This window comes from Stegodyphus dumicola, chromosome 2 (genome assembly GCF_044657685.1).
Source record: "Stegodyphus dumicola isolate Sdum_Otavi_A_Nest chromosome 2, ASM4465768v1".
In the NCBI taxonomy this organism is placed as follows: domain Eukaryota; kingdom Metazoa; phylum Arthropoda; class Arachnida; order Araneae; family Eresidae; genus Stegodyphus; species Stegodyphus dumicola.
In genome coordinates, this window is record NC_140769.1 from 270110364 (window position 1) to 270123201 (window position 12838).

A 12838-nucleotide genomic window follows, 5' to 3' on the forward strand; every position below is an offset into this window, starting at 1 on the left:
GTTGGAGGAATAAGATACTTAAATTCAGGATATGTTTTGAAATGATTGAGGAAATCATTATGTGGAATGTAAAAATAACAAAGTGGTACTTCCATATTATTTTCAGTAACTGTTACCAAACGTTACTTTAGAATTCTAAAGGACACAGTCATAAATAATTGGTGCTAAATCATGCTGCTTGGTCGGCCGACGGAATAATATGTAAGTGCCATATAAGTGAGAAACATCTGGATATTTTGCACTAGTTGTAAAGAAAAGATCAGTGAAAGTCATTACAGCATCGACTATATAAATTAAATGAATAATTTTATTTTTTACTCATTGTCATATTACTCTAACCCTTTAAACATCGAGTACATACTATGAACATTCTGAGAAAAAATAAAAAGTTCAAGAATATGTTAACATTCTCTTATAGTTATATTTTGTGTAAATTGGATATGAAGTGATAAATGTAGTAAAAATTAAAAGAATTATACGCCCATGCACACATACAAATGTTACAAACAAGAAAATTAAAAAAAATATATAAAATAAGAAAAATTAAGTATTTTTGTTATACTGTTATTGAATAGGTACGAACATTATTATAAATCAATTAAATTTTGCATTCAGTAAATTTTATACGAATGTTTCATGTTTATACAATTATATGTTGTATAAAATTTACTTCTATTTATTATGCATTAAATTGTATGCTATATTGTTTTTACTCTGCAGCCAAAGACATTAAGAAAAATGATGCAATCTCATATGAAGAAATTTGTATCTCTCAGTGAGGTTGATTGCATGTTTCAGTTCCTCAGACTAGTCCACCCTGTGTTACTATACGACAGAGAAATATTTAAATGTGCTCTTGGTGTAAGTTTGGTTTCCTCTTTTTCTTTAAGGATAAATAGTTAATTAATTTATTTATTTTAAAATTAATTTATTAAATGATTAATTATTAACTTGTTTTGAAACTGAAACAGGTTATAACTTTTTTTGAATTAGATTTAGTTATTAAATTAATTCTTGCAAATTACACTAGAATACCAGTTTCTTGAGGAAAAGAGAAGGATTTTGAAATCAGATCAAGAGGCACATTTACTCTTAATAGTTTGGCTCTAACAGAACATACAGCATTGTAATTTTCTCTTTGACATCCAGATAAGCTGTTTTTACTATCATTGTGTTCAGATTTGGAATTAAATCTTATTTTGGCAAAATGGCAAGCTATTGATTGCTTATTCATTGGTATAAGATCTGCCTTTAATCTTTTAAATAACAGTACTTTGCTAAATTAGTGCAGAAAGTGACCTATTAAAAATAAAAGTAATTTTTAATCAGTAATTTGATGTTTTTCAGTTATAAGTTATGTTAATATTTATGCTAATTTTGTACCTTATTGGATAATGAGCCACTTTCCAGTTTTTTAGTTTTTTGAGCAAAAGCTATTCAAGCTCAACAAGTTTTTGTATTGGGAATAACATTTTAAAGGAATATTTTTAGGCTTAGTACTTATCCTTAAAATTATCGTTAAAAAGCCATGTAGTTGCTTCTTATTTTAATACCACATGTTGCTAAAATTATCGTTGATACTTTTTTTTATATCTTAATATGCATATAGTAGTCTTATGAGAATAAGTCTAACTTTAAAATGCAATAATGGAATGCTTTTTTATACTGAAATTTATGATACTGATGCAATAAATACATTGAATTTGAAAGTTTGGACACTGACCCTTTTCTACCCTTTCTTGATGAAAGACATTTTTGATGCCATATTATGTTACCTAGTTAACTATAGAACTTCTCCATAATTGTCCTTTCTGTACTGTTATTTATGCTACCGGCAGTATATGAAATACTGGCATTTTGTAGAATGCCTGGCATTTTTAGGAAAAGTATGAAATATGAGAACTATTATGTACTTTCCATACATTATCAATTATCTAGCCAATAATTGCCAATTATCTAGCCAATAATATCTAGCCAATTATCTAGCCAATAATATCTAGCCAATTATCTAGCCAATAATGTCAATTATCTAGCCAATAATTGACATTGTCAATTATCTAGCCAATAATTGACATTGTATATAATATCTAGCCATTCTATAGAATGACAAATTCTGTTTAAGCAGAATATGGAAAAAAAAAAAAAAATCATGATAAGGTTATTATTTAAAAGACGTGCATTCCCTAAAAATACAAATACTATTTTGATGAAAAAAAATTGAAAGAAAGCCATCAAAAAACTTTTATTATATATATATATATATATATATATATATATATATAAGTAAAATGAAAATTGTTAACCTACTTGTTGCAACATAATAGCCTTAAAATTAAATTTGGATTACACTTCCTATCTTTTTTTTTCATGAAAAGACATTTCATATTTTGGCATTTTGTTTTACACTTAATAAGTCCTTTGTTGCTTCCACTGGACAACTGACTGGAGAAGAATTTTGTGGTCAATAATACCTTCAGTTCTAAGCAAGTTTTTAAGGCATAACGTCAATTATGATTTCGCATGTAGTTGTTTTTAAATTTTTGATGATATATTTGGTGTTCTTCAGTGCATCTAATTACAGCATTTGCTATATCCTCTCCATGTGTTTGACTTTTGAGGGACAATAATCCTAAAAGAAGTTCTTTGGGACCTGTAGATGAAATAAATTGTATAGAAAGTGAAACTTGTGCTATATTATTTATGTCACAAGACTCATCAACTGCTGTTGAGAAAGCTGAAAACAATTTAAGATCTTAGACTTGCTGGTTGGTTATATTTGAAAACATTTTGATTGTTCTAACTTTCACTGTTTTAGCAGACAATGGTAACCCTTTAATTTTTTTTTTTAGAATATCTGCTTCTTAAAATCTCAAAATAGCTCTTTGTATGCATTTATAAAAAAACTTCTTATGCATTCACTATTTGTATGTGGTTCCCCTCTTTTAGCAATCTCTTGACTAATCACAAAACTTGCAGTATTAACATTATTGGAAGATTGCATCCAGTAATTAAACACAGAACTTGTTTTTTCACGATTCTTCTGAAGTTCCTCAACTGCTTTCTTCCTTGCATCCTCGGCAGGATAATTAGTACTATAAATGACACGTCTAGTTGTGAAGTGTCTCTCCACATTTGATTTATTTTTATTAGCCAATTTTCCCTATCAAATAAGGCAGGTCAGAAGGCCATTTGAGTTTTGAATAAACATGAAAGTCTCTCCATTCAACTTGAATTTCGTGGGGATTTCATCTTCTATTTATCTTCCCCGCTTCTTTGTAGCCTTATTATTATGAGAAGGAATGAAATAGGGCTAGAAATAGAAAAATGGTTGAGGACCAGCTGACAGCAGTTAGGCAAAAAAACAATGGTTTCCTGGGACACAAGGAAATAGAAATGCATGTTTACATGTATGGATGTTTGCATAGAGTCACTAACCTAGTGTGATATCACTAGCCCATTTTCGAACAAGTAGCTGTAGGTGGTGAAGAGTCACACAAGAAGATAAGCAATTATACTGGCAACAGAAGGAATTCTTCAATAGGTTAAATCCCATAAAACGAGTGCTTTGTATCGAGGCAGGGACACAGTTGAGTGCAGATATCAGTGTTATTCTTGTTAGCACAACTGTACTGAAATCAGTACAATGGCCCATTTATCAATATATCAGAAAAAATCTTACTAGAATCAATACAATGACAATTTTAACTTGATACGCCAAATAACATAAAAATGAAATTTCATGTCAAAATATCTGGGTTTTTAGTTTTTAGAAATTTCCATTTTAAAGTGTTTTTCATATTATATGCAACCTAAACATTTTCTATGCATTTTATGTTGCCTAAATTCAGTTTCTAGGAAAATTTTTGTTTCAGGCACTGGAAAAACTTCAAATTTGAAAAGTCTAGAAGCTAAAAATCCTGATATTTTGAAACTAAATTTCATTTTTTACGTTATTTGGTTTCTCATTCAAGTTAAAACTGTCATTGAATGGTATATTAATTTAAAGGATTTCATTAGTTATAATTTAGCATATGTCAATTACTACAACAGTACAATTTGATATATAATCAGCACAATCAAAACACCGAAATCGGTGCAAAAAGGTTTCCGAGGAAAAACTTTGATGGATATGTTTTGAGTTGTTTTCATGCTTGTCTAAAATTTGATGGTTTTTGTGTAGTACGTAGGCTACTTTTTTCTTCAACCTCCAATGGGCTATAAAGAAAAGACGGGTGAATATACAAAAAAGATTTTATTACCAAAAGTAATGTAAAATACGGATTATGTCTCTGTGTAATCACCTTGACGATTGAGGCATTTGTCATATCTGTGAACAAGCTTTGCAATACTTTCTTCATCAAATTTCTTGCCAATGATTGAAAGTGAGTTGTGATGGTTTGAGCTCCACGTCATTTTGGAAGTGCTGCCCCTCAAGCCACTGCTTCAGTTCAGAGAAAAGATAAAAGTCACTTGGCGCTAGGTTGGGACTATATGGTGGATGTTCAAAAATGTCCCATTGAAATCGCTGAAGGAGCCGTTGGGTTACACGAGCGCTGTGAGGACAGGCATTGTCGTGGATCAGAAAAATTCCAGAAGTCAGCATGCCTCTTTGTTTGTTTTGAATAACTCTCCATAAGCGTCAGAAAGTTTCACAGTATGAATCTGCATTAACTGTTGTTCGAGGCTGCATAAACTCCACAAGCAACACACTTTTTTGGCCCCCCAAAAACTGCTGCCATAATCTTACGGTTGTTGAAGGTTTGTTTGAATTTTGTTGGAGAATTTGTGTGTATCCATTGTTGTGTTTCTCATTTCAGGCATGTCATATTGAATCTATGTCTCATCACCTGTCACAATGGATTTCAAAAAATCTTCTCCATCAGTATTGTAATGGTCAAGAAACTCTAAAGTTGCAGCCATTCGGTGAGTTTTCTGGTCGTCAATCAACATCTGTGGGACCCAGCAAGCACAAACGTTTCTGTAGCGAAGCTGTTCAGTAACGATAGAGTATAGGGAAGATCTTGAAACTTCCGGACATTTCATCGATAATTCACTTATGGTGAACCTTCAATTTTCCTTAACTGCTTGGTCAACTCATGGAAAAATGTTGTCTGTAGCGATAGACTTGGGTCCTTTGTAGCGACCGAATAGGGTCCTTGACCCCCTTCATCACGCTCATCAGTTTGGCCATCTTTAAACTTTCAACACAATTCATGAACAATGCCATCAATCGTAAAGCTACCCGACTCATTCCTCCAATGAATTTCCACTGCACTGTTCCCTTTTGCCTGCAAGAAATGGAATTCACAGTTGGCGGGAGAATCAATAGTGACAGCTGTGTTTACATGACTGCAACTCTACAGGAAATGGCATATTGAACCACATTCAAGGAGCCAAAAAGCCACATTTGGCTTGCAAGCCACGGTTTGCCGTGTCCTGGTCTAAGCCATTGCCAGTTAAGGAAGGCTAACTCATGCGTATTTCAGTCTGCTCAAATTAATGGCGACTTTAAAATCCTGGCAATATGCACTTTATCAGGAAATTCTAAATTTTTCCTTTTTCTATTTTCAGAAACATGTAAAATGAAATAAATGTTCTACTACCAGTACCACAGCAAAATGTTAGGCAGTTCAAAATTGTCAGTGAAAAGAAAACATCAGAATCTTAACCTTATCAGGTTTCTTTGTCAAATGCTGAAAATTTTCTTAGTCTAATGTGGAGGCTGAATGATAAAATTTAATGGAAGTGGGAAATAACATCACTATTTTGTTGAAATTTGTTGGGTTCCTTTTTACTTCCTTGTACGAAGTGAAAAGGAAGTATTGTAATCGCGAAAAGTTTCAGGCAGCATATTTCAGCGAAAATATCCATTTTGACCGCTATCGAATGCAATTTAACGATGTTTTTGCATGATATCTGTACGTAAGGATAGAATAAAATACTGTTTTCCTTCAAAAAAATTATAAAACTGCTTTAAAATTAATTCTGAAGAGAATTTTTCATGGCGTCTGTACGAACGTATGTATGTACGTGCGTGTGTACGTACCTCGCATAACTCGAAAACGAGTAGCCTCAGAACGTTGAAATTTTGTATATAGGACTGCTATAACATGTAGATGTGCGCCTCATATTTTGGTTGCAATCGGCCGCACCAAATGTATATAAATATATTGATATATATATCCACTCTATTACCCGGCTCAGTGATCTGTTTCTTTACTCCTATATGTTTGTAAATTGTACATTTTTTGCTTTAAAAATGATTGAATTATGTTGTTTTTATCTTCCGGTTAAGGATTTTATGCCTTTAGTAAATCTGTGTGCAATATTTTTAGAATTATTAGCAATTTTAAAGTTGTTTAATTGCCGCTAAGCCTGTTTTTAATGGCGGCCATTGATGTTTACATTTGAAACAGGAGATTAGTGGATTTGTTGCCAATCTAGAGAAACTTAGCTTCGCAACAACAAAGATAACGCATTCATTTATTATTGCCAATTAAATCATGCTTAATTCTTTCTGGAATGTTTTCAAGGAAAAAAGCGTTTGAGATTTACTTCGTAATTTTTAATATAGATATTTTGAGTTTTTATGTATTTTTGCCTTCTCGCAAAGTGAGAACTGAATTAATTAAATGAGAAATACTCAATCGTCTGTGAAAAACTTTTTCTTTTTTGTTTTGTTTGCTTAATTTCTTTTATACATCGTTCTAGCTTTATTATAGTATTTGAATAGAACATGTGGCAACGATTAGATAATTCTTTAAATGATATACATTTTGTGCATTCTGAGTTATAATATGAATGAAATATAATACTGTTAAGTAAACCTAGCACCAGAGTGTTGTTATGGTAAACAAAGTGAACTTTAAAGAATACATTTATTCTATTTTGGTTTATGCACGGTCGGCAAAGTAGGTTTAATTCAATCTAATAAGTTTAAATAAAATGCAAGAAAAAATGCATATAATTTAATATTCCGTACAAGGAAGTCATGTGGTGTACACATCAGATTTTTTTCCTCTACCATTCTTGGTATAGAAGTAGAGGCTTAGAACATTAAAATAAAACACATTACACCACATACCACATTTTCTATGCAGCTGTCTTACCATCTAGCAATGAAATTCTGCTTATGTCACAGTATAAATGCTTCCTTAGTATCAAAATGTTAAAGAAATGTAAAAAAAAAAAAAAAAAAAAGCCACTTTTCTTTTTTGCTGAAACATCATAAAATATTTCTAATAAATTGTGCACCCTAAAAGTAAAACAAAAACATAAACTGCATATCATCTGAAAATTTTATTTTGTTAATTTTGAAGTAAATTGAAGACCCCCCGAAAAAAAACTGTATGTCTATGGCTGAATGTGATAAGCTCATATTATTAAATATTTCACTTCTACTGTTGAATAATAAAGAAATTGTATGTATGTTCCTTGTATTGCAGAAAATGATGGTATGTAGAGACATCAAATTTGGAACACATATGGTCTTTGAAGGCCTGAATTTTGAATTAGTTTCTTATTCATGTTATGATGAAATTTTCATTAACAAACTCAGTAATTTAGAAGTAATGTGTTGCCGCTTGGAAAAACATAAGATATTTATATTTCAACTTTAATCAGAAAACTCAGATAGGTACTTACGTTTTAATGCAACCAGGCCAAAATTCACATAAATTGCCAAATTTGGCGACCTTACTTATGGCAACCCTACGTGTTATACGTAGTTTTGTAAAAAGAGCATATGGAGATTCACAAAATTTTCCTGCATTTTCATGCAAATTTTTGTAATTTATGAGAAAATAGCAGTGTAGATGGATAAAGTCAAGAGTGTGCGCAATGCCATTTTTGTGAAATTCTGGGATGTTTTTTTAAGTAAAAATAAGTGTACATGGTTATGGCGAATACGGTTTTCAGTCAGTGCTAAAAGCAATAGCCAAAAGATTTCCGCTGAAAAAATAATTCTGCAACTTATTCAAATTCGAAACCGGAAGGGTTTAATTGCTATTTTATATTTTAAAACAAAATAATATAAAAAACTGTATTAAAAATTATCTGTAATTAATAAATGTACATTTTCTTTCTATTCATACTTTTTTACTCAAACTTACAAATCGCGCCAACCTGGTTGCGATAATACGTAAGTACCCTCAGATATTTGAAATAAATGTGTTGCTACTTGGCAGAATGTAGGATATTTGTCTTTCAGATTTAATCAACAGACTTGGCAATTTAATAGACAGGTGTTGTCACTGCCTAAAATAAAATTTTTTTATCTTCTATATGCCAGTGTGTTGTTACCATTCATGGAAACACAAGATATTTAATATTTCTCTTTCAAATTTAATCTATCTGTTATTAAACTAGCGATTTAAAAGCAACAAATGCAGTCTTCATCTCTATTACAATAAAAAACTAGCTGGACTCCTGAAGTTGTACAGCTAGATTTATTAAAAATAAGTAAATATGTTTTATATATATATATATATATATATATATATATATATATATATATATATATATATATATAACTTTTTTAGGCACCTAGCCATGCAAGCAGCTAGTTTTAGCTTAAATAAATAAATAAAAAATTATATATGCATATCTGTTTATGTATGTGTATAAAGTAAGACTTCTCATTTTATCTTTTCTACTTTATGAACAGAAGTGTATGATGATTAAAATTTGATGAGAATTAATTTTTTGATTGTACACAGGGTGGTTGGAGTGTGCCCATTGAACTGGTTATAGGACCTGATCTTGGAATCAGTTATTTAACAGATAGGGCACCTCAGGTATGTTTTATTGAATTTTTAATGAATCATTGAGTATTATGGTTAGTGAGTTTGTGGTCATCGAATATTATTAAGTTGTGAATCGTACAGAGAAAATTTTTGAATAAATACATTGTGCTTGAATTTAAATATGCTTTATATGTATGATTATAGTATAAAAAGTAAGAAATTTAGTTAATCTTTTTCGAATTTTCCAGTTTGAGTGGAAATATTTTCTAATTAGTTTTAAGCAAATAGCTGTATGCATTCTTACGAAATTTTTCTGATCATAAAAATTTCCATGAGATAAAATTTGAAATTTTTACTCTCATACTTTACCAAAAGGCTTCGTTTTATTAAATTTTAGTTCCACTCAAAAATATGGGTTTATATGTCTGTTTTAATTTTTAAAAGAAAAGTTGTTAATGAATAGTAATTCTAGAAAACTCTCCAAAAGCATTAAATTAGAAAAATATTTACAATAATTATAGTACCAGAGAAATGAGGGATTTAGGGTTTCTTTTTGTTGTTGTCGTGTCTATTATAAAGCCTATCCATATAGTGCCATGAGCAAAGATGACAGCTTTCACAATCTGCAAATGTTATCATCATAGAGGTTTGGTCTCTTAAATAAGACTTGAATTTTTAACAATTCAGCAAGGATGGCCTGACAATAAAAAATGTGTACAGTTGTTAATTCTGTGTCTGGGCAGTTATCAGTTTCTATAGGGGGAAAAAAAAAAAAAAACTTTTTTCACTTGTTTTGAAAATATAAAATAATGAAAAAAAAAAAATTTCCCATATTCAGTCTATTCTGGATATTGCTTTCAGTTCATTCTTTTGCTCCTTTTCAACTTCTCTTTCCTGAAATTTTTTCTTTGTACTAATATTCTTATATCATCAGTATCATGCATTTTATCCATATAGAATTCCATGTATAATTAATGGGGGGGGTTGCAGTCATATATACAGTCAAACCCCATTATAGTGATCTTCAAGGGATCAGAAGTTTGTTTCATGATATCTAATCCAATAAGAAAAATGAATTTTCTTGCAAAAAATGTGTAAAAATTGAATAACAAAGAAAAAACTAACATTGTTACATCTCAAACGAAGCGAGTAATAAATTTAATTAAAAAATATTATGATTTAATTGCAATTATTATTATGTGCAGTTATTAAATTTGTTGTTTATTCTCTTTTAGTCTGTTCAATGTGTCTGGCAAATTCATTTGCTTTTATCTGAAGCATATGTCCAGCTATTGACAAATTATAGCTTCTTTCAATGCAGTCCATTTCAAAAAGTCTTCTTCAACATGTTTATTCTATACCTTTCTTAACTCTTCCCTCATAATCCAAACTTTTTCCTTTAGCAGAAATTATACAATTTTGATTTTATCATATGATACCAATTGTGTATAAAATGTATTTGATTGCACCCATTCAGTATTTTTTTACTAATGTAAAGCTTATCTTCAATGCAGAAACTTTGCATTTACAGTTAGCCAAGTGGTTGAATTTTTGGCACAGAAACACAGCGCTGAGAGTCAAAAGAATATGCAAAAGGTTTGCTCTACTATAAAATATGTAAAAGGAAGATAATTTCATCACCTACATAATATATTTGATATCCATTGAGAACATTGAGTCATTCTTCCCAATATATGCATGGTTGTGAGACAAAAATTTAATAATCTTTATAAAGAATATCTTAAGTCTTGCAAAAGACCTAAAGAATGCAAAATGTCTGTTTGGAGGATAGAACTTGGATAGCATTCATATTCAAACAAAACAAATAGATTTTCTTAATAATAAACAGGAAAAAAAAAATTATACCCTAAAAGAAGAATGAACTGAAAACCACGAACACATAAGATTCACTACTTTCTCTGTACCTGAATAGTAATAGCTTAATATATCCTATCATACAAAGAATATTCAAATTAAATATTTTAAAATGTAACATTAACAAATTCTTTTGATAACTTCTACAGTTTTAACTGTGATAAAAAATATTTGTGATATTAGTCCATTAGCCCCTTAACTGCCGTGGAAAATGTACAAGATTAATTTCCCTCTGCCACGGTTTTTCACGTAGGCGCGTGTTGATATGCGATTTATTAGGGGGAAAATAAGTGCAAGTTTTACTTTTTGAAAACTGTTTACTTTCACAAAATAAAGAATAAAAGAAAAAATGAATGCACAAAATTTAATGTGTTGAGTAAAAGTATAATAAAAAGATGTAAGTATAATAAAAATGATGTTTTTATAATAAGAAAGATCCCTAAAATAGAGTTTCGATCAATTCATTTTTAGACCAGTAAAGTGTAATATCAAGTTTCAGTGTTATACCTTGTAAAATCAGTATGCCTAAAAAAACATATATTTCTTCTGAACTGGTTGAATGTCACAATTTTGTTCTTGATTTTTCATTTGCAAGGTGTTGGTTCATATACTCGTCTACAAAACAGTTAGTTTCAGTAACAATATGAAGTGCGAGCAGTTCATCAAAAAATAATTCGAAAAAGGAAAATGGGTTTGAAACATCTGTTATATCTTTCTTTCTTCCTGGAATCTGCTACAGAAAGTAAACGAAAACGGAGGACACAGAATAATAATAATAATAATAAAAAAAAAACGTTTTACTCAAACAACACCAGCCAATACCGCTCAGTCATTACTTTCACCGCTTTAGACACATCCCTCTCTCCAATTTCTCCCCACACTTCTCTGAAATAGTATCCTCCTTCACTTACTTTGTCAAAGCCATTGTGGTATTGCATTCCAAAGCTTTGCGAATAATTTTATGGATAGCAGCGCAAAGCAATTGATAGTATTTTGGAAGGGACCGGGGCAGTTAACATATTAGCTGAGCAAGGCATATATACATGCCCACGGCAGTTAAGGGGTTAAGTCATTTAATGTCTTTTAACTTGTATATTTTATTTGCATTAAAGTAACAAGTTTCATCTTCAGTGAAAGATAAACTGTTTCACTTTCAGTGGAACATTTTTTCACTGTGTTTCTTTCTCTTTGAAATACTGTATAAAAATTTATTTAAATTAGCTATCCATTTTAACATCAGACTGTGTTTTCAGCCTACCCACATGGCAAGCTTTCATCAGGTGCAATCATTACAAACTGTTCAATCTGAATATGAATCTGGTTGCAAAGCCATTTTGCAACTGAAGATAGCTGGTGCATCTGAGGTTTGTTTTATATATGCATATATTTATTTTGTTGTACGCTTGCTTTCACTGATTGTTTTCATTCATAAAAATATATGTTTTTATTATTAGTTAGCATAAACTATTCTTAAATTGCTATCTGGTCATTCGACCCATTTTCTTGTGTCTTCTGGTGAGGTTTCTAATAATTGCTGAAGTAATAGTTTTCCTCAGATCACAATTATTATATATTCTTTGACTTAGACTGCTCATCTATTTATTGAAAGTATGGGAAGAATATTAATAGCTTCTTCAGATAGATGTGCAACTATTTGAAGTGCTCTATTAATTTGATCTTCAGAGCTGTTTCTCAGTGGGTCTCGTAGATATGCCAGAGAAATTGTCTGTTGAATAGAGAACTTGATGCTGGGCATAGACAAAATTTTGTTTAATTTGAAGATATATGAGGTACTTTCTGATCATCTGCACCCTTACCAAAAAGTCATGAACTTATTGGCTACTTCAAAGAGCATTCACAAACTAATTGATGACTAATTTTTTGCCAGTATAATGTGGGAAAAAGCAATAGCCATTTTCAAACTGATGCTGCACTAAGAATGACGTACAAGAGTAATCAATCAATCAAATTAAGAAAGTAAGAAACATCGGTAATACCAAAACTCTGATCTTTTTCAAGAAAGCTTTCTATTTTGCACTGTTATTCTCTCCATGTACATAGTGATCTGTTTTTGTTTATTAAAAAATTTCCAAGAATTGTGCAAATTCTACATATGGCAATTTGGCATTGCATACTGGCTTATACAGTGCTACGTGTATAACTGAGTTGCCATATAAAAACTGTATGTTTCCATCATGGGTTTATCATATAACTATTTT

The 12838-nt window shown here is 30.7% G+C and overlaps 1 protein-coding gene across 1 annotated transcript in view; it reads left to right on the forward strand.

The window, feature by feature from the left end:
- Positions 1–12838, forward strand: part of Fak (protein tyrosine kinase 2 Fak) — a 90850-nt gene that overhangs the window by 16786 nt on the left and 61226 nt on the right. Inside the window, exons 7-9 of the mRNA XM_085812138.1 lie at positions 721–861; positions 8718–8795; positions 11873–11983. Of these exons, the coding sequence (XP_085668264.1) occupies positions 721–861; positions 8718–8795; positions 11873–11983 (330 nt within the window). The remainder of the gene's footprint in view (positions 1–720; positions 862–8717; positions 8796–11872; positions 11984–12838) is intronic.